Genomic DNA, 24,634 nt, shown 5'->3' on the forward strand with positions numbered 1-24,634 from the left:
CTTTTGAATGTCCCGTAAAAGTGTACGTCCGTAAATAGTTTTCATCATTTATGAGTAACTTCAAAAGTAAATGCCAAAAGGCCATACACTTATGATATAATATATGTGTAAAAGTAAATTGTAATCCATATTGTAACTAATAGATAAGGAAATAGTAAACGTCCTATTTACAATTCATTATTTGTTATCATATAATCCCCGGTTAAACGTACTTATTTTACATGTAAGTATTAATTGTCAGTTGTACTCGTATCTGTTATATATGTATCGATAGCGTTATGTGTATGTGTAGTAAAGTATTGTATGTTTGTATCGTTGCAGGGTAATATCTACCTACAATAAATCACTGGTTCGGTATAAAAACGTCGAGCTTGGGTTGTTTATTCAACCCCGAATACCCCTTGGCTCCACTTGTATCCAAGATAATATGCATTTGTAAGGCTTGGTAAAACATAGATTAAGGACGTAAAGCCCTATCAGTAAATCAAAGGACTTCTCTTTGACCTTGCAATATCGAAGTCTGTACGTGGTAACCCATCGTCGCCGATATCTCAGTAGCCACGATCAATTTGTATCAATCATTTAGAAAACGTAGCTGCACCCCAAGTATGGCAACACTGGTATGCATCTGCCCTTCTCTGGCTTCCAACGGTTAGGTTACACCTATCGGCTTCCGTACAACGCTCCATGATGCGCCGCTGTGTGACGCCTAATAACTTTCCGAGCACATTGAGGTCAATCAAGCCTGTGCATGCACGTGGTTACGATGATCACATACGTCATGTGTGGTGTTACATGAGACTGAACGGCGGCTAATTTTTTTATGTTATTAATGAAAACATGTTTACAGTGATACGCGTTTAATTGTCAACGGTGATATTTGTATTAACCAAGGTCAGGAACGCTGTAACACGGGTACCTATTATAGTGGGTTTTGGTGTACACGTGACCGTTTGACCACTTTCATAGTTTACGATAAAGGGATTTGTGAAGATGAGGACACTTAAGAATAGACACATGAAATTATGTGCTATGTTCGTATTGTCATTGGTGATAGTATCTTGGATGTATATTCATCGGAACGCCGACTACATGAATTGTCCTTGTCCAGGTAAGTACTTTCACCTGTTATTTTATAACATTATTACAGAGCAGGTTTAGAAGTGCATTCCGAAGGTCTACACGGCCAGAGCGACGTGATCTTGTGCCCGCCACTCCTGCATTGTGGTTTATTCCGGTTTGTGGATTGTTTTTGTGGTTCCTCGAACAGAGCAGGTTAATATTATGCAAATTTAGATGCTCTGATATGAAATTTCCCATTTGAACGGGTAGAAAGCACAATATTCACAAACGAGACCGAAAATGTAATATAGGTCATACTGGACAGGTAGGTTAGGTATTAAGATTGGGTAACTACCGAAGTGAGGTACATCTATACATTCATATTTATTTTAAAATAGATTTTCAAAATCTTCAGTAACAAATTCCAGATTATCGTTTAGCAAGATTTCATGCAAATTAATTGCAAGAAAAGAACAAAAAGGCACAAGGCTGCATCACTCACCTGGTACATATATTTATTATGAAAAATTTATAGTGTGGTCCTGGCTCCTGTGTAAGTTTATATATTGTTCACTATTGCAGTTTCTTTGTTGTTTTGTTTTATGCCTTCAAGTTACTCTGTAACTATAAATGAGCAACACAATTATTGGATTGAATTGAAATAAAATCATAACGAATTTCTCACCAGACACGATTTCTCACTCCCGCACGCGGGAGGTGTAGGATTACCCATGTCATGAGTACGAAAATAAGTCTTAATACACCACGATTGCCCAAAATCAATGACAATGGTTGTACTCACAGGGACCTGAGAATGTGTTACAGCTATATTTGGACCGAAACTAAGGTGTTCAGAGTAATTTTACATGTTTTAGGGATCTACACCCCTAATACGTGTAACATTACTATGAACACCTTAGTTTAGGTCCAAATATAGCTGTAACACATTCTCAGGTCCCTGTGAGTACCACCATTGCAATTGATTTTGGGCAATTGTGGTATATCAAGACTTATTTATAAGTTTTTAAACCAATACGCAGACAATAATGATATCCGAGTGTTCCTTACAGACCCAAATCATGGCTTCTCATTAGCTGAGACATATATCGGGCTAAAATAATTCCTTTTCTGTTATATGGACTACAATTTTATCAGGTATGATCATGAAATATTTTGATAGTGTTCAAACAATCAAAGGGATTGGGCACAAAATCTAACAACATCATGATAATAGGAAATTTCATAATTAGTTTGTAACAGCAGACGTGATTTCGTGAATGCAAGTAAATGAAAATTGTTGTTCAATTAAATTAAACGCCCCACCCACATACACATCAATAATTATTATACCATATCACTATAACTTATTTATTATATTGTCGGTTGACCTCATATATACACGCATGCGCCTATCTGCTCACAAACTTCGTATAGACACTGGAAGGTATAGAAATAACAAAGAGAGGTGAAATACTCTGTACAAATTGTGGGATGATGGTGGTAGAGGATAAGCCCCATTTTTCTTTATATTTACGAAATACAATGCAATCAGGAAACATGTTTGTATGTTTTTTAGATCCTCTATGACAAAGCCAGTCGAATGTTTCATCTGCTCAAATGTTCAGCAATTTTTTATGAGGTAAATATGTTAAATCGGCGGATATTAAAACAAAGAATTGTTTCAAATTAAACCTCTGCATTCAGATGTGATCATGAAGGTTAACTAAATATTTACGTATTAATAATAATATGTATTCATATATATTTGATGAACTTAAGACAGCATGTAAGCCTGAAGGGAGACAACTGTCACAAAACCCACAGAAATAATGTGAAAGGTAGCCTACAGCCTTAACTCTAATACAAAACTTGTTCATTTATAATTTTACTCTTCAGTTTAATGGAGATTTCCTATGTTCACTGTTATATAACATGAAATTATGCACATAACTTATTCATCGAAGGTATATATAACCGTTATAAGAGACGTATCTAGAAAAAAAATATTTATTAGGTAACGGGGCATAGCCGCGCGGGACATCGAATTTCGACTTGAATAGCTGTCACAGAAACATGCAAATTTGTCCACAGAAGATATTTTAATTGTATACATGCAATCATAAAGATTTTAATCCAACTTTTTCCTTGACGTTTTATCTAAAATAGCTGCGCTGGGCATTGTATTTCGACTTGAATGGCTGTCACAGAAACATGCAAATTTGTCCACCGAAGATATTTTAATTGTATGCATGCAATCATAAAGACTTTAATCCAATTTTCTCCTTGACGTTTTATTTAAAATAGCCGCGCTGGGCATTTCATTTCGACTTGAATGGCTCTCACAGAAACATGTATTTGTCAACAGAAGAAGTTTAATTGGATATAATATGCTAAAAAACCCCATGAATATTAAATACAATAACAACAAAACACATTTCTAAGGGTATATTTCACTATAAATAGAAATAGTCAGATTTGAAAGTTAGTGACAAATATGTTCTTGTTTTTATTATAAATTGATCTTAAATATTTGTTAGTAAGTGACAGATATGTTCTTGTTTTTATTATAAATTGAACTTTTATAATAAGGCCAAATGTGTTTTGAAACTGAGATATTTAGTCAGAGGAATCATATATGAATGTAAATACCTGTACATAATAAACACTTGTTAAGACCGGAGCCTCACGCCTATCAGAGAAATCATTAATTACATAGTTTTTCGTAAAAACTCAAATGAAAAGAAAAGTAAACATGTGTAGCTATTTTTGGACATCTGGACAAAACACTATTGAATGACAGGCAAGTGTCATACGCTATTAGTCGGCTTGACCACAGAAAGAAACAAGAGTTATTCAAGTCGGGTTGTTTACCAACATGACAGGCTGACCAGGTGTTAGACACGTCAACACATCGCACATGCGTAAACTGAGTTGTATGCACTTATCCCTAACTGGGACACCTTGGTTGGACGAGCGGCCAGAGAGGTTATTTATATGTCTCGGGCCAGAATTCACTCTATGCCCAGACATTTTTTTCAATTCAATATTACCAAATGCACATTGCATATAGGCGTACAGAAATATACATATAGATAAATATTTTACAAATATCTTGTACAATGGCGGAGAACATATGCAATAGATTCAATTCCATACATAATAATTAAAAATTCATGAAATAGTCATAAGTTGGGGAACACTTTAAGGTTTTCCTAAGGTAACTTAACGGACTCTTATGAAGCATAATTTAGTTGTTTATGAAATAATACAAATAAAGCCTTAATCCAACCAAATTTCTAGGAAAGAACAAAACTTCAAAGTAAATCATACAACCTCAACATGAAGGTAGAACGAATATTAAATATTATATAATGAAATTAGGTTATAACTCATTGTTAAGTAAAAGACATAGATCTCAATCGCATTATACAGTAACAAAACGTTTATAGCAAGACTTGTATACAGCTTATATATCATAATATACGACTTTTCTTAACAGTTGCTTGAATCAAGCACTTACTTAAATTTCTAATAAGTTTATTTTTTTGCTAGACAGTAGCTCTATTAATTTAAACACAGAAGGACGAATACGATAATATGGCTTGATATACGATACTCTTAATTCTAAAAATACAGGACACATAAGAATGAAATGAAACTCATTCTCGACATCGCCAAGATCGATCCCATAAAGTACACAATCTCTTGTTTCGAGGCACTGCATTATATATACCTGTCTCTATGTTAAGTTTATGTGCTTGCGATCTATATTTCGCAAGAATACATTCATTTTTTTTCTAAATAGCGGTTTTGTAAAATAACAATATAGATCAAAACGGTCAACAATGTGTTTATTCAACAAACATTTTGAAGATGTCTCGAATATGTTTCTCATTTCCTGAATAAAAGTATCCTTTATGCGTTGTTTATATAATAAAAAAATTTATTCTCATTTGGTACACATTGTGCCAACCACACATCTCCAAAACCAACGTACACAAATCACGTCCCAGATGATAAACCAAATTTGCTTTACAATTTGGTTTCCTGTTATGAAGCTCTTAAAGTTCATCGTAACAGGCCTTCAAAATACAGTTACCAGTCTTTAGTATTTGCAGCAAGTACTTTACAATAGCAATCCTACGCTGTATATGCAAAGGGTAACGACCAAGTTCAAAATCCTGACACCAAACAAGGTTTTCAAAAATAATAAATGCATATTTTCAATTTGCGGTGCAAGACTATAACCCCGTACTTCACATCCGTAATACACAATACATGATATATAAGTATCAAATAAAGATAACTTAGTCTTTTCATTCAACAAAAATCTTTTCCCTTTCGTATTAAGAAGAAAATAAGCTTTCCTTCCTTGTAAAGCAATGTTGTTCAATGCAATGGTAAATTTACCATTATAATTAAAAACCAAACCTAAATAGCAAAATTGATCTACCACTTCTATAGCTTTACCATCAAAAATCACTGCTCGTTTGGATACAATCGTTTACTTTTCCTAAAACCAACTATTTTTGTTTTGTCTACATTTACAGATAAATTCCAACGTCGAGAATAAGTGATTAAATAATCCGACATATTTTGGAGGTCAACTGCATCCTCAAAAAATATACCGTGTCACCGGTTTACATGATTAAAAACAAATTAAGTAATTGCAAGTGATAACTTTGGCAATTTGACTTAATCAATTCGGATTACATTTTGTCGACAAATAAAGAAAACATTATTGGAGATAAGTATTCTCCTTGTAATAATCCGACCTGTAAGTCGTACATAGGAGATAATTTATCATGAAGCTTTACACATGACTTAACACTCTCGTATATAGATTTGATAACATTAAGCATCCGTCCTCTTACACCCGATTTCCACAATTTATACCACAATTTATCATTTGATATACTATCAAGCGCTTTTCTATAGTCTACGAAAACACAATAAAGCCTTTTATTACTCTTTAAAGTTTTAATAATCAAGGTATTAAGTACAATAATAAACAACTTCAACTTAGCCTCTGCTGTTTGTTATTCAAATTCAGGTTCATCCTAATCCAGAAGTCCCGTCAAAAAGTGTATCAGATTACCGAGACAAGTACAAAATATACATACAATCACAAAGATCTGTATGCAAATTCTCCTTGACGTTCTATTTAAAATACTAAACATAAGTTATTTGAAACGGTTTTGATAAGAGCTGTTATGTACGGAAGCCTTGGAGGGACATTTTTAGTTACCAGTTATTTATTATTACTTATTTGTTATTCCTTATTTGTTATTATTTAGTTGTTATAACTTATTGGTTATTTGATAATTACGACAAAACGTGGCAAGGCTGTTCGGCAAAATAGACGACTTCAGCTCTAACGAACATGCAAAATAATTAAATTAAAACAACAATCGACAGGCTTAATTAATTAATTAAAAGTGAAAATTTTATATTATTACTAAACAGAGATTGCCTGCTTAATTAGCAATAACAAACAATGAATAACAAATAAGTATTAACAAATAAGTCAAAATATATAAGAATTAACAAATAACAAATAAGTATTAACAAATAAGTAATAACAAATAAGAATTATTAAAAGGATACGTTTTTTGGGGAATCATACATTTTCTCTCTCCATATTATCAATTTTGGGATATGGCGGCTTAAAGGTGATATTTAAGTTTTTCCTCGTTATTAGTGAACTTTTATTTATATTATAGAACTGACAGCAGAGGAATAAGTAAATTCCTATAGTCATAATAAAATCTGTATCTGTGTATCTGCGTATGGGATGGTGGAATGTCAAATACAAAAAGTAGGTCACTGTGACCTGTTGTTTTGCTTTTGACCTCAGCTTTTGAAAGTTTGTTTGGGGCATATCTTATGCTTGTTCAAGTGGACTAACAATATTTGGTTTGCAAGTATGTTTTACAATGGGGAGTTCAGGAAGTATGTCACTGTGACCTATATACTAAAATAAGTGTAGAGCTCAGTAAATGAAGAAATAAATGCTGGTGGGAGATTATGTCTTGCTTTGAAACAATTTGCCTTAGTTTGCCTTTATCTTACAGTTCTGGTTTATATGGGAGCGGATGTATTAGTAAGTCTTCGGTCTTTGGCTTACATTTCCAGTTTAAACTTACTTTTCAAAGATTAATATATTTCCCCTTGATCAGCCACATGTTTTTGCGCAATTATTTCCCTATTGTTGTGAAATAAGCATGAGTTACAATCTGGAGTTAAATATTGTAATAACACAAAATCACATTAGTTCTCATACCGCCGCAATTCCTAAATGCTACTATTTTCGTCTTTCCTATATTCAACGTGTTTTTTTTTTTTATTGTTTTTTTTTTCGAGTTTTTTGTTACATCTACATCAAACAGTCATTACACACAAACTCTCACTTGTAGACAGAAGCATGCGTTTCTCAATCATCATCATTTATACACATCATCATCGTCCGTTCACAGTGACAAACATCATCATCATCATCATCATCATCATCATCATCATCATCATCATCATCATCATCATCATCATCATCCATACACATTGACAGTCATCATCATCATCATCATCATCCTATGTACAAAAATCATCATCATCATCGTCCGTACACAGTGACAAACATCATCATCATCCTCATCATCGTCCGTACACAGTGACAAACATCATCATCATCATCATCATCATCATCATCATCATCATCATCATCATCATCATCATCATCATCATCATCATCATCGCTGTTTACCTTGGTATTATTATAATTACACTTCTGCATAGTCTAATGTTTTTTTTTCCATTTTCTTCATTCTTTCTCAAACCTATCCTGTGCAGAATCACCTTGACTGTGTACAATATATTTTTTAACAGTATAATGTTCTGTAATCGTGTTAATTAAGGCATTTGGGTTCAACGTTTGATGTCGACATCTTGTCTTATAAATATAAAACTAAATAATAATTAAAATTTCATTGTCAATTCTATTATGTGTCATATTCTCATTTGGTACCAATAATCCAAAAAGAAAACTGATTTTATTAAATGAAAATGGGATAAAAAGTGCACCTAACAATATTTCAAAACTTTGTAAAAAATCTCTGTATTTCTCTACATTCCCACAAAATATGAATGATTGTTTCTTGTTCTAAATTACAAAGTGTACAGAGTGGAATAATCCTACTTTAAACATGGATTAATTTGTTGTCAAAATATGATGAACAATTCTATACTGAAACCACTGTAGTCTTGAATTTTTTGTTATTTTAAAAGGGGTCTTATATATACAGTATTTATATCATTCCTTTTTTTTACTATCTATATAGTATCTTTTTTACCATAAGATTATTACAATCTTTTCTTTTTATCCCTTTTACTCTCTTTAAGAAAAATGTAACATTACAGGGTGTGATAGGGTATACAATAGCGTCCTTTTTACAATCAATTTTAGCTAAATATTTCCTTATTGTAGTTAATACACCATGATATTGGAAAAATTAGTATTTACCTGATAAATTTGAGCAAATTCTTGAAATGTGTAAAAAGTACAAGTCTCAATGTCTTTTATTAATTCATGAATTATAGTCACTCCTTTATTATACCATGTTTTGAAAAATATTGATTTCTCCCAATAGTAAAATTCCCGTTGTACCATAATGGCATTTTCCAGATACAACTTTCGTTAATTTGTTTCACCCGCTCCCTTTCATTAAACATTCTCCATGCTTTAAAGACATCTTTCAAAAAATAATTTGTGCACTTATTAAGACATATTGAAATGTAATCATTTCCACAATCAGATAGCATATGTAAGTCAATTTGTGTTTCTAAGATAACTTGCCACTTGCCTGACTTCTGATATAATCTCCGTATCCAACCTAATTTTAAGGAATCTATTAATGACCTTATATTAACCATTTAGACCCCCTTCAAAATAATTTTGAAATATCTCATCTGTCTTTATTTTATCAGTTTTACTGTTCCATAAAAGGTAAAGAGAATATTATTTAATTGATTCAAAAATTGATCATCAGGATTTGGCAATGCAGTAAACAAATGGTTAAATTGTGATATCATTGAAGAGTTTATCAGATGGATTCTACCTATAGGATTAAGTGATCTTCTGTTCCATGTCTTGATAAGTGCTTCAAGTTTAATTAACTTCTTATCAAAATTTAATTTTGGAATTTCATGAAGATCAACACTAAATTCTATTCACAGAAGCATGAATTTTGTCCTTCCCCACTGCAATTTTAGATCAGATAAAAATGTATCTTCACTGTATTTTGTTCCCTATCCAAACCACCTGGGTTTTGTCTATATTTAACTTCAAACCAGATGTTTTAGCGAAAGTATTCAATTCTGCTATAGATTCGTTTAAATACCTTTCTGAACCATCTAAAATGAGAGAAGTATCATCATGAGCATACTGAGAAATAAGGATTTGACTTTTATTTACTTTTATACCCTTAATCTTATTGTTATTTCTAAGCCTTATGCCTCTAATATTTCAACACAAAAAATAAAAATTAAGGGGGCGATTGGATCACCTTGACGATAGCCTCTTTTTATGTTTAAAATGGAATGATGAAAGGTTACCACCTTGGTTAAGAGTTGAAATTACATTGGTGTGTAGAAGTATTACCAAGCATCTAACATCAGCACCAAAATTAAATTAATTAAAAACTTTATCAACAAATTCCCATGAGACTGAGTCAAATGCTTTCTCAAAATCTACCATTAATATCATACCTGGAATATATCTTTCTTCTGCATATTACATAATGTCATAAACTAATCTGGTATGTCCCCCTATATAACGGACTGAAAGAAAACCTGTTTGATCCTTACTAATTAATTTATCTAAAACTGTTCTAATTCTACCTGCTATTGATCCGGACGCTATTTCATAGACTATATTCAATAATGTATTTTTTTATGAACTGCCTAGGTTTATCTCCCTTGGGAATACATGTTAAAATACCTTGCTTTAAGTTTATACTCAATGATATATTTTTTTTAAAGCATCTAACATTTGTTGTTATTTATCTGGCGAATCTGCAAAAACGACAATGCCGTGAGCATACACTAGAAGGAAGAATGTTATCAAGTTCGGCGGTCGAACCTGGTATATAAAACACATGTTGCACATTGGCGATCAAATTTCTCCCTGATACCAAGAATAGGATAAATCACGAGAGCAACCACATTTGATTGCCATGTACTGTAATGTTCTGAAATCTGCTGATAAATCGCATATATGTATATTCCTCCTATATTTATACATGTATACTTTATACCCTATGTAACTTTACATAACCACATATCAACGTCTAAAAATGAGAGACTTACTAAACAGTCTTTCTACCTGAGTTTGGTGTAGTATTAGAGCACATAGACATGGAACGCATTCACTTTCATTCAATTTGGTTTTCTCATAATCGCGACCGTAGACCACTTGAAAAAAAAGCCCCACCGGGCAGTATAGTTTAATTGTATACCAACGAGTATATGTGAACAACCAATTAATGTCTAGTGTCAATCAAACTGTCACTGTCATAATAAAATGTGAATATGATAGTTTACAAATTAATATGTGTTTCGTTGAAATGTTGCTTTAAATGTCGGCTGAAATCGGAATACGAAAATGAAAATGGCCCTTTCCCACTTCATGATTTTTTTTTCATTACACAAATATTTTTCTCTCGAAAGTGTATTGAAATATATAAAAACTGTACCGTTCTGAGGCATTATTTGCCTACTCCATAATTAAACAGATTCGTTACTCAGGTATGGCTTGAAGAAGTTACCAAAAACCCAGACACAAACAAATATTACTTCATATTCTATGATTTTTTTTGCAGAAAAGAAACAGGTCCCTAATGCTATTTTCCCACAATCACGACCTTTATCAGGACCTCAACACGACCACACTCGACCTTAAGGTCGTGCTCGGTCGTGGCCAAGATAGTCCATGTTGGAAAGAAGTTTAAATCTCCGATCATCACTAGCTTCAAATTATACGTAAAATTCAAACTCGAAATAGAAAAGGATTTTGCCGGGCTCGCTCTTGTTGGTAATATTCAATTCAACTAGGCTTCAAAGCATTGGTTTTGCGTTTGTTTTAACCACAATTTTCATAAACAAGAACTGGATTGGTTTGGGTTATGCTAAAATTGGAAGGTTTATTATGAAAAAAGTGTGCCACAAGTATTTGGATCCGCCCATGATTATATTTTTGTTAAAAAACTGCTAAACAAATGTTCATGTTGGTACATGCATTTTATACTATTCAATAAATGTCATAGCATCACCACCATTACTACAACTATATAAAACTGTAGAATTCAGAATTTGCATCAAAAAACAAATATCGTATATGATACACATACATTTTTACCTTATGAACTTCGTCAGTTTACGGACCAGGTTACTAGCCTAAGGTAAAAACGCATGTACAATTGATATAAACGCTGTTGAAATATACTTTAAAACTTTCAACAACATATTTTCTTCCAACACTGGGGACAAACAGAAACACGCCGGTACACCATACTACCTGTATTAGTTGCAGGTTCGGTTAAAAATGCCCGTTGGCCACGACATTCACAGGTTACACCTATAGAGGTAATTAGTTCACCTGTTAACTCACATGTATGTATAGTAAATGCCATTTGCCTATAGTTTAAAGTGGTAAGAACTACAGGTAATTAACATACCTTTTAATTAGCAGGTAAGATATTAAGGTGTATAATCGTGTATTACTATATCTAAGCTAAAGGTTACAGTGTATATTGGATGTAGTTGATGCAGACACGGACTTAGATTTCCGTGATTAAGACTGGAATACATAACTTCTTTTTCGGAGAATTGATGACTTTATTTGTCGATTGATGATTTTACCCATACAACATATATTGGTTGATGTCCCTACTTAAACCGTTTTTCAGATACGGGGTCTCGGTCACTACACGTATCTTGTATCAAATGACCGTAAAATATACAATTATGAAAAATAGTGGCCAAAATCCTTTAAAATCAAGAACCTGTTTTACGGCACCTGTTCACATAAAAATGTTGTCTTTGTTTTAGCAATTTTAATTTGAAGGGGAACAATTGCACACTTGGCAAAACGTGCCAGGTATCAGTTGATTTCACACACAAATTATGGTGTTCTGCGTCATTACGTGTACGCACATTTAATCTGACATTTTCCCGAACCAATGTACACAGTATATCCTGAAAGGTAGAAAGTTTTGGATTCTCAATAATTAAGTAGGTCGTCTGAAATAATGGATGAACTTTTAGAACTGTTGTACATCTTATTAAAGAATCAATCAACCTTCACTCTCAATTTTTCTCTCTGGATGCACACTGGCTGCAAAGCATGGACAAGTTGGTTCAAAGCTACACAAAATGCCCTTTTACTGTTATGGATTAAGTTGAGAACTGACATCTCTAGGAATCAGTGTTCCGCTCTTTTTTCGCATTTCCCTGTCTAGTATTTCGAAAACCTTTCATTCTGTAATACAAACATTGAATATACTATAAGTACCAGTGTCCCTTGGTCCTGACCATTTGATTAGGTGGCAGAACCTTTCACACACTACCGTATTCTCAGTAACACTCTTTGGAGACAGAGTGACTGCCATACTAGATTATACATATATTCAAATTAAAAAAGTGCTGACCATAATCTTCAGAGAATGTTTGATTGCTGCCGGAAGAAGCGTAATTATCTTAATTTCATGAGCATAGCTCTACCTAATGGCTACATTTTAAACACAGTAGGCCCATTCGCTGGAAGCCAAAATGATGCAAGCAGTACTAAAAACATCATAGACAAGCTTACATGGTTGGAGCAAGACGACAATGTAGTCGTTGATCTTGAGCCAACACTCTGATCTACAGACTAACATTGACAGGACAGTTACTAAATCCCGATGGATTGAAGAGTCTTTTCATGGCCGTTGTAAGCATTGGACATTTTTTTAGAACTCAAGTAATATCAAATTGCTTCATTGATATAATTGAGGAAGTGCTAAAGATTGTGACTGCGTGTCTCAATAGATACGCGGACCAATTTATCACAGATCATCGTGAACTGACAGAAAAGACAGAGAACTCGCACAACAAATGATATTTTGACTGACAAAACCAAACTGTTTTGGCTAAGAGGGTGAATTCGTGTAAATTGATGCATCTTAAGTCACTTTTTTTCTTCGGTCTTTTTTAAACACTATAACATGCGGCACCTACCAATTATCATTAGCTCCAAGCTATAGCAGTGAACATCTTAGTGATGATGAAGTATTATGAATTATGTGTGTATCTCAGATTCGTTTCAGACACAAGGGCCAGGCTAAACATAATGTTTGGATTCAGAACAGCATGACACCAACTGATAATACTCCAATAAAAACTCACTACTGCCAATGTCCAGTTGGTCAAAGAACTACGGGAATGTTTGTACATCAAATATACTTTACTATCTTGGCTATCATAGCAATTTTCAAAATCCAGAACAGTTGCAGCCAGGGGCTCAGAAGTTCCGACAAAGCTTGAAATAAGTTGTTTCAAAGCCTCGCGTAGTTTTTTCTTTTCCTTCTTTTTTCCAAGTCTTGCATCATACAAAACAATAGCTGTAAATGTCATCAGCTTTTAATAGGGTGACTAACATTGAAATATATATAAAAGCAAAGTAGCAAACAAACAAACACAGAATCTTTGAATTCCATTGACATTGCAAGAAAGTTGTCTGGGAATCTGACAACTGATTAGACAGTTGATTGAATGTCTTGTTGGCCATCTCGAAAAGGAATAAACCAACGAATCTTTTCCACAAAACAATCTGCTGATTAAATATTCATTCCATCAAAACTGGAACAAACATTTTCTTTTCAGTCAGTTTTCAGTCGTAATGATTAGACTAAACACATATCCAGGATTTCTGATGTATTGACCATATCTTCCATCACATATTTGGTATGATATTTTTGTCACTGGTAGTTCATGACCTAGTCCTTCTATAATCAAAATATTTTTATTATATTAAAGTTACATAAGATTTTATAAGATGAACACATTATTTGTCTGAAAAATATCTTTGCTTGAGATGGCTTCTGGCTGTTGATTTGTCTGTAAATATCTGGTAACTCCTATAGCAAGGGACCTTTACATGTATACTGTAGCATATGATCTCTAGTTTTGGTTGCATCATAAAGGTTTCTTCATTGCGTTGTTAGTGTACCACATCAAAGTGTACCACGGTGCACAAAGAAATGAAAAATCAATTCTTTGTGTACAATATGTAGTTCATAAAAAGATCAGAATCGAATTTGTTTAAATCTCATATACTTTCACATGAATCTGTACACACAGCACCGACACCAGCCGGCAGAATGAAATGAAAACTCGTCGCTTTCACTTCATTCTTTACCATTGAAAAGTAACACAAAGATATGAAACCTTTTCGCTTTTTCCTCATTCTGTACCGCATTATGGTACACAAAGATATGAAAACTCGTTGCCTTCATTTCATTCTGCACTCCTAAAAGTGGTACAGAAAGGATGGTACAGAAAAATATGAAAGCTTTTGAATGCCGTTGTCAGACAGCGTGACCTGAAATGACCCTCAGAAATAAAATACGTGGTCACAATGTCGAAACAGCAATCGTAGTGCATTCATCACTTTTGAGGAAAGTCATTGTTTGCTACACTTCTGCCTATGCTGGGGCATGAAGAGGGTTTTTAATAGAAAGTAAAACGACGTTTGTTTATTTTCGATATTTCTTCTGTATTATATCTTGTTATTGATTGTATGCTCATACAAGAATCGTTTATTGTGTTAACGAAGCATTTATACTTCTTTTCTGGTCCACGGCACTCTATTGTGTGACCGAGAGTAGCAACTGATAGCAAATGACCGAAACTGACCCTGAGCTATTAATTTTCCGATTAAAACATAATGAGTTGACGCTGTGGAATGTTGAAGTCTGTTTTTAGGGCTCATACAGGCTACGTCTTGATTATTAAAAATAAGAGAGAGACATATTTGGACATACAATTATCGTTTAATTTTGTTACGTTTACCGGCACGTGTCCTTGTGTTGTTTTGCTTTTTATTTAATTTTATCGCGCCTCCTTCCACTCTCTTTGGGACCATGTTTAAGTTCAACAAAAAGAAGAGAGCTATTGAAATTTGTGACAAATATAAACAATGTTCAGAGAAATGAACGTCATACCATAGCTCTGCTGTATATTACGCAATCAATGATCTTGTCCGCGCTATCAATACATTAAGTTTGGCAAGGAGTACGTGAGCCGGTTAGGTCCAACTATTTGGAGAAAAAGTTCATCGCAATAAAACATATAACAAACTACCCAAAGTCAATTTAAACTTTACTGTTAGGTACTATTGTCAAGCGCTGGCTTATAATAATAAAATAACCATACACATTTACCGTACCATTCCCAAAACGTAACGGTCGCTTTCATAGATAACTGTGATAACATTTTGAATGCTGATAATTCCAAAAGCTGGTTAGATCAATATGCCATTGCCAGTTTAATGTGTACAATGGGACAGAAACAAACAATAAAATTGTAATGCAAAAGCGTAACGCGGTTCAGAAACGTTTAAATGGTTCAAATGTGGGAAAGATTATTGACTAAAAATGGGAGACACATTTTTGTTCGCAAAAACAAAACTCTTGTTTCAGAAAGCTAATTAACCCTGCCCCATGCGATTAGTCAAAACAGAAATTAACTGCTATATGTACAACTACATGAATAGATTACAGTAGGAGCAAAATTGCATAAACTGATTGGGATATTATTAGCACTATTTCAGTATTTCACCCATCAAACTGCTTCGGTGATGGTGAGTGTAACATGGAATGTCTTTGGTCATAATTGCCATGACGGAAACATTTCATTGGAGTTTATTTGACACTGTAATATACATTAATTGCACTTGATGATAGCTTTGGAAAAAATAGCAAAGCTTACCTAAAGAATATTATTTTCAAAGAAATAGTTATTGAAAAAACCGATAAACGATTATTTTACAGGGGGAATTGAAAACCAAAACAAAAAAATTCGAATAAATAAACAATATTTGAACAAAGAAACGCCAATATTTGATCGAAAAAACAAAATTAGATTGCGTCTTACCCCAAAAATTGATCGAAACAAACTTATTCCAACACTGGTTAGTTTTTGTGAACAAACGATGGCCATTCACGTTTATCCATGCTGGTCATTTATGCAAATCCGTGCTCGTTATTTTTAAAAGCAAAACTTTGTCAGAAACCTTGTTTAATAGCTGACAACAACTAAATATATACTTAAATAAAACCCCGATAAACAATAGTTTTATAATAAGACGAAAAATATGAATACACATGCATGTATCTCAAAATGTTTCAGTCGAGAAATTACATCTTGCAAGGGATCATTCAACTGTGTAATTTTACTTTCAGGCATTTTGAAAAACAGATTATGGGCGTTGATTAAAACAATGATGTAGATATGAATGTTTACGGAAGTAAATTATAAGGTTGTTTGTTTCAACAATTTTGCATATGGGCACATCTTTTGAATAAGTTAACTTCTTTTTATCGTATTGGAAATCATATTATGCATGCATTAATTGAAATTGACATAATACTATATAATCACGGTTAATAGAGTGTATTACGCAGGGAAATGATATCTTTGAACGTCTTCCGTCGCGTTGCATCAGAAATAACGCTAGATAATTACGTAAAGCTGAAATTTTATTCAACTTTTATTAGAACTTGGTATTTTTCGTTTCAGAAGTGGAACTATTTAAACAACAAGGTGGTCATGGAGTAATCGTCACTGCAGACCCAGGTAAAATATTATTAATCAGACAAATATTAGAAACATGATGGGATAAAAACCGATAGCATCGTTGTCAATCAATGGAAATATTTTCATCCTGTTACACATAAAAGAAATCAGCTCATTAAGTAAAACTAACATTTCATTTTACTTCACACCTTTATAGACGTCTACATATATTTTACTACTTTTTATATTTCAGAAAGGAAACAATTTGAAAAAGAAAGTAGTCAAGAACGAAACTCTAGTGAAGTATCCATAATTATGTGGAGGGCTAAATATGTCCACAAAATGTGTGAACAGATTATCTGGAACGCCTCCTACGTTCATGCAAGGACTCCCGTCTTCTTTTACTCAAAACCAAATGGTCTACTTGCCTGTAAGTCACCTAAGACAGGGAGTACGTTCATGGGTGCATTGATCAGGGCGCTCAATCAGCCCAGTATTGACAAAGTCTCCGGCATGTTTCTGTTAGGAAGAAACAAAATCCATAATGGTTTGCACGAAGTATGGGACATACTGGCGGCTGAACCAATCAAACAGTCGACATTGACAGGGATGATAACACGTGACCCATATTCGCGGCTGTTTTCAACTTTTGTAGATAAATATTTCCTCCTAGGACGGCTCGGCAGGGAATTAGCTACTTACCTCAAACGAGGGTTTAGAGAAGACAGAAACAAGTATTGTGGATACGATATAACGTTTCAGGAATTTCTGGATTATGTTGTGTTTCTAGCTCAAAGTATGAAGGAGTTAAACGAACATATGGTCCCCGTATCTCAACTCTGTGACGTCTGTAATATGAAATATGACCTTATTTGTCGACAGGAGTCTCTGTCGGAAAGTATATCAGAAGTATTAAGACTTACTAAGAATGTAACCAGCAGCAGACTGAATGCTATCCGTAAGTCCATCAATACTACTTCACCATACGCATCAATGCACTCTCTGATTTCCTCGCACATATTTGATTACAACAACCATCGTCAAGATTGTCCTAATCAATTGTCTTTTATGAGGAAAATGTGGAAAGCGTTTCAAGTTCAAGGACTAGTTAATTCTGTTATAAAATTTCCAGAGGGGATATTTGCACGATTTTTGTTCGTTGAGAAGGAAGCTCATGCTATAACTTCTGCCATTTTACAAGTAATACAGTCGAATCCATTGTCGAAAAAACAAAGACAGCAGCAGAGATTGTCAGCTCTGACGATTGCATACCGTAATATAAGGTGGCAGACTATTTTCAATTTACAAAAAGTGTTTAAATTGGATTTTCTGTTGTTCGGCTACTCAAATTATCCACCTGATATGTATAATATCACCCAAACAACAAATGGATATATTTGACATTTTTATATCCATATAATTACATTTTATATAGTACGCTGATATAATGATTTTTTGTTTTGTTCTGTTTTTGTCTCGGCGCCACGAAGTAGCAGAGGCGAGACTAAGGTTTTGCTTTTCCGGCTACGGCGGCGTCAACATTATTTTTTTTGCGTTTAAGTTAGTTCCACTAAAAGTATAAGTTCTAGACCAACCAAACTTGGACCATAGATGCATCTTAGGTAGTACATTGTTCCTCTGATCACATGTAAGACTTGTTGGAATTTTTTAAAATGTTTGGCGATTGAAGCATCGGGTTCAAACAGTAATGCCAACTCCTACCATTCTGTTAGTAATGTTTGTGCCATAATATGAAAAGGCAAAGCCTTAAAAGAGCGAAGCTTCTGTTGATCTCTGATATTTACTGATTCAGAATGAGATAATACTGCTTTTCAGAATGAGGCAAGATAAATTTTATTAAAAGTCGGCTAGTCGAGGGATAACAACAAAACATAAACTCTAATGAGATTAAGACCGACATAACAATAGGGGAGATCGGGGCAAATTCGGCCCAGTTTTATTAAAGTCCGTTCTGGAAAGTATGGCAGCACGTCCGTTTTTGAACATTATTTAATTTTCCCTGTCGGATGATCGGATGGCCCAACGAGGCCCGCAACGGGATAAGATCGGACAGGCATTCGGGTAAGTTCGGCCCCATTGGAATTAGCTTAATTATGACGTTATAAGGCATGCAATGTCAGATTTTACCGCCAATTTTACGACTTTTTATGTGTTTCAATGGCCGAACTTACCACGGTATCATTGCCCGAAACTGTCCATGCCCAAATTGATATTTCAATAAATTCTTATCGTACAGCAATATGATAGTAAGTGCTTGGCTTGACTTGGCTTTTATGTATATCATTTGAAGCTGTCATTGTGTTACACGTTTGACCGTACACAAATAGCAATTCCGTTTACAGAAAGTTCGCATAACTAGAAGCGTGATCATGATTTTCTTTCTACCCTCTCAAAAGTAATTTTCTCCTGTTTAGTAATTTTACATTAGAGTTTTCCTCGACATTTTTTCGTGCGAATGCTCAGGCAACTAAACTGCTTTAAAGTTGTAAATATTAGCTCAAAACACAAATATCAGGTGTGGCCGAACTTGCCCCGGTCTCCCGTATGTAGATTTTTTTTGTATCGTTGATGATTGGTAAAATTGTAGTGACAATATAATTTTTGCATCAATGACTCCATTTTCAAAGCTAAAGTAGATATTTGTTTTTTTTTGTGCGTAACGTATATGATGGGTCGGGTGGCGCAGTGGATAGCGCGCTCGTCTTCACCAAGATGGCGGGATCTAATCCCTGTTACCTGCCTGACAACGCGGGTTTTCTCCTGATACTCCGGCTTCCTCTCAAATAAAGAATTAAATTCTCTGCGTGCTTCCGTCAGGTCACAAACAGAATTATTGAAATACGGTGGGAAAAAACTGTTTGGTAATTGCTATAGAAAAAAGTGCATTTTACAAATTTGACGATAAGTCTATAAAAGTAAATGTATAGAGATGTTAGTTAAAAATAACAAAATAAAAACAACAACATTGTAATACTTTGATGTAACTGAGATTGTCGTTATATCGATATTTAGAATTCCTGTTCCATCCTGAAACACCGGATTGAATTTCAAATTTTGTAACTGTCACTGAGGTTTGACAGGTAATGATGCCAAATAAAATTAAACGGTTTCTGTCTGTAACTAGTTATAAATTGGCATGCGTTGTGAAAAAGTAATACGTCGCTGGAAAAGGGCGTTGAACTCGGGTTCGTTGTCTGGACAATTATTGTTGATTTCGACATAAATGAATTAGCCATTGTTTCTTTTATGAATGATGATACATACATAAATTATGTAAAGACTATAAACAGACTTTCAAAAATGTTAATTATTTCGTTCATGTTCTCAACAAATGGAAATCAAAAGCTGATGAAATTTTAGACGATGACAAATAAATGTACGCGTTGACCTATTGGTTTAATGCGGCTCTTTATGAAAATATCTCCCGGTAGAAATATTTACAGAACCTGGTTGATGACAAAAAGGATCTTCAGAAAACATCTGCGTTTTTAGCTCACCTGGCAAAAACAGAAATTAAAAAGTCTTGAAGCACCGACAAAGAGATAAATGCAACGGCCATCAGTTCTAAGATTTTCCGGTTATTTTTCATCCTTCCGGAAATAACCGATGAAGGCCGATGGAGTGTGACGTGCTTGTGACGTCATAGTATGATAATCTCTAAAAGACGTTTCATGCCTGCTAGTATCAAAATTTATGTGATAGATTTTTTCCCCCAGAATGTATATTAGTTTTCATCTAAATAAACAAGAAAAAAACCCATTGGTATTGTTATCACTATATGAAGATGTTCATGTATGGGATGAAACCCAATTGTCTTTGCTTCAAAGATACAATTCCGGTTTCCCAACTGAACGTCTACTTCCGGACGAAATTTTTTCAAAGGCAAGGTGTAGCAAGGGGAAGCAATTTTGTTTACGCACGCATCATTAAAGAACTTCGCTCGGGCCACTTCGGCGCCCGAGAGCTACGCTCTTATTAAGAATATAGCCAACAGACTTTGCTTAAAAAATACATACAATAATATACAGGTGATGTGACAAAATAACGATATTGTAATGTTAGATAATTATGTGATATATCAACACTAAAAGGAAAATAAAAAAAAAAAACAAAGGAGAAAAAGATAAAACTTCATATGTAATTTATACATTACTAACGATTCAAAGCAGAAAACACCGAAATATAGACAAAGTTACATTTTTACAAACACTCATAGACGTATCAACACTTCGCCGTCGCCATCTTTAATTTTTGCAGAGCGCAAGCGACCCCGAAAACAATTCGGTTAAAAACCGGAAAAAATTCGGTTAAACAAAATTCCAACAGGCGAATGTTTTATGTAGAAAATCAAAACAAAAAGGGAGGCTATATCGACGGTTCCTTATGACAGCCGATATGCTACTCTCTTGAAAACGTGTTTGAAAACACGGATAATCTTAATAAAGATTCTAGAAATGGTACGTACGTGAATAATACACATATTTATATGTCATACTGATCAATCGAAATATGACAGCACATATATGTGCTGTGATCCATACCAGTATAGCATGTATATATATGTGTATTCTAAACATTTGTAACGAATCCCTGTACATGGATATAAACTTAAAAAATGACTTAAGTTGACAAATGTTTTATTTCTTCACAATCTCAAATTTGGTTGAGTCCCTGTACATAACATTATGTAACCAGGATAAACAAAATGTAACTATGATAAACCAAATTTTACCATGATAAACAAAATGTAACCATGATAAACAAAATGTAACCATGATAAACAAAATGTAACCATGATAAACAAATGTTCAAGATAACATAATGCAAATCAAAATACAATACCGATTTTGTAGTATTATATTTTTTTTGACATCACTATAATACATGCTATGTCCATATGTAACATATATTCACAGTATCTTCCATCATTACATAACATACGTTTAAAAACTTAAAACCACTACAAGGACAACTTACATATTGAAGGAAAGGGCTTCGTATAAGTTGTTTAACTTAATCCCATTGTTAAATTAAAATAGGCAATAAAATAATTTCAGGCATTCATTATTAACCCATTGACCACTGAAGTTTCATAATGAGCTATTCCAACCTTTGAATTGTAAGGATTCACATGTGTCTTTAGGGTTGAATGAGTTAAAGGACTGAGTTTGGGCAGGGTCTATTATAAGAATGTAAGGTATTCAAAAACCTATATATGTCTCATATGTATGTTGCATGCAACTGCTGGGTTAAATTTTCTGTATGGAAAGTGTTTTAAATTATTTATTGAGTCCTATTTAAACATATCTGTTGCATTAAATATCAATAAGCACATGACTGTGTTATATTGCATTTTTCACTTAATGTGCTATTTAAAACTATTAAAGATTTTCAACTTATGTTGGAAAAATATTTTGTTTGGGGTTGTGGGGGTTGTGATTGGATTAATATTGCTTCGGAAACACAAATATTTACAACTACCTGACCATAAAATCAAAAGCCAAATATTACCTGTATATATGTGTATACCTATGTCAAAGTATGACTGTATCCATTTAATTCAAAATGGCATGGTATAACAACCACTGAGAACAAAATTCAACATCAAAAATACTACACATGTACTATTAAAGAATTGAAGATGTGTACGTGTCCAAGATGACCACATCTGATGTTCAAATTACAAAGTAAATTGCTTACAGAAGAATTTATAGCAGGCAATACAAAGACTTAAAAAGTTTTCGTATTCTCAAAGTATGACACTTACAACACATTCCCAACACCAGGATGACATCGGCCTCATCGCTGCTGGTATATTTAATATGTATTAAGCTATTCCTTGATAGTATCCATCGTTGTATCACCTAGGCCCTTTATGATACAAAAATCATGCTGAACAAATGGCAGTTTAACATGATGTTTATTGACTATCTGCATAATTTATAAAGAGTCATCACCTGATGCTGTATCTCCAACAAAGAAGAGTTCTGATGTAAGTTATTCATCACTTAAGTTATTTGCAAAAGCAAGGAAGCAGAATCAAAGAAATATAGATATATATTTATTATAATGTCAGTTATCATAAAAAACACTTGTATTACTGTTGGGATTCAATTGTAGGCTCTCTTTATTATAAAACTAAACTTAGTTTACTGTGTAAACAATTTAGATATTAGTTTTGCTAACACTTTCTGAATTATTCATTGGAAATAAATTCAAACTGCTTTAACTCCATTATAGGCCTGTAAACAGTAGAAAGTAGGTGGGACTCTTTACCTTAGTCAATATTGTAATGATTGAACTCTTGTTTAAAGGAGAAGATGTTTAGCCCTATATTTAGGACAGTGTACCCGGTACATGTGTATTCAGTGTGATACTGTGGCTACCTTTAAATTTGTTGTTTGGTAAACGTTACTCTGGTTTAATCCCAATTGTTCATCAATCAAGACCATTACTATATTGATACATGAGAGCAACAAGTAAGGTGAAGCTGCTAAGAAGGATTTGTTTTACCAATAAACGAGCCGATGTTTTAACATCCTGGTGTTGGTATTTATATACGTTTGCTGACACTTGTTTTTGGTTTAGGATCAAAACCAATTTTTAAAGACTACATCTTTTAGCAATATGTAGTCTAAAAAACAGAAAAGAAAGTAGGAGTATTTGCATTGTGCACCTGCATGTCAGTTACTCATCTTTTGTCCCCTTCGTAGCAAGTCCACGGTCTGAAAAGAACGGGCAAGAACTGCTTCATAGATATGTTTGACTTCGTTTAAAGATAAAGATTGGTTACCTGGATCCAAGGTTAATTCATAAATATGTATATAATGATAAGATTCATATAAAAATGTTCTATAAAACGATATCAAAGTATCAGAACATACGACGACAATAGTGTTTACATCGTGACAAGAACGAGGCTACGATGTTTAACCGAATTGTTTTTCGCGGGGCCGCTTACATCATCATTTAGCGAAGTGTTGATTCGTCTATTCGTCGGGAAAATAAATTCTTCAACTCGTCTTTAAGGATGTAGTGCGGTGTGCTTTTCTTGTCTGAAATCGGCACGGTCTACGGGAGGTAACTCTTACTGCAAGACGTAAACATAAACATTGTATTCTTCAGCTGTTATCAATAGGTCCAATAAAATGGAATTGATAAGTAAAACTGTTTGAATAACTAAGAAAAGATCAAATAGGTTGAAGTGTTTTAGACGTATCCAACCTCATTTTCGGTGCCATTGTTGACTAATTGACAGACGACAACAATCTTGAGCGGTCTAAAAAAATGGGTAAAGTTAACAAAAGGGCGTATTTCAAAACAAATAAGGCAAAAGAAAGACAGGGAAAGGCAAGGGAGGGCTTAAAAAGTACTACGAAAGTATTGAAGATATGACAGAATCGCAAGATGAAGGAAAAGGGGCAGTGAAGCTACAAAAAGTACACGCACAAGATCACAATTATAACAGGATCAACATCACCTTTTTTGTGCCGATCGACACAGTTACTAGATTTTGGTCATGATTGTCAGAATTTGTCCACATCTGTGAATGGGAATTACTTGAAATTTGATATGATGCTTGAATATGGTTAGATGTAAGGTGTATCAGCTAATTTAAAGAAGATGCAGTTCCTTCTTTCTGTTAAACAACCGAACAAACCTCGTGACATTTTGGTGGCAGCAGTGGACTTTGGTTAAATGTATATAATTTGTGTCCAAAATTATG

The 24,634-nt window shown here is 33.8% G+C and overlaps 1 protein-coding gene across 2 annotated transcripts; it reads left to right on the plus strand.

The window, feature by feature from the left end:
• Nucleotides 1–698: 698 nt before the first annotated feature.
• LOC110466863 lies at nt 699–18,803 on the plus strand. Of its 2 annotated transcripts, XM_021523658.1 has the most exons (3): nt 699–1,111; nt 16,891–16,947; nt 17,141–18,803. In XM_021523658.1, the coding sequence occupies exons 1-3, from the start codon at nt 994–996 to the stop codon at nt 18,286–18,288; spliced, it is 1,323 nt and encodes a 440-aa protein (XP_021379333.1). In that variant the 5' UTR covers nt 699–993; the 3' UTR covers nt 18,289–18,803. The 2 variants fall into 2 exon arrangements, with proteins under 2 accessions (XP_021379333.1, XP_021379334.1); XM_021523659.1 differs by lacking the exon at nt 16,891–16,947.
• Nucleotides 18,804–24,634: the final 5,831 nt, after the last annotated feature.

Source organism: Mizuhopecten yessoensis, unplaced genomic scaffold (genome assembly GCF_002113885.1).
Source record: "Mizuhopecten yessoensis strain PY_sf001 unplaced genomic scaffold, ASM211388v2 scaffold11145, whole genome shotgun sequence".
Classification (NCBI taxonomy): Eukaryota; Metazoa; Mollusca; class Bivalvia; order Pectinida; family Pectinidae; genus Mizuhopecten; species Mizuhopecten yessoensis.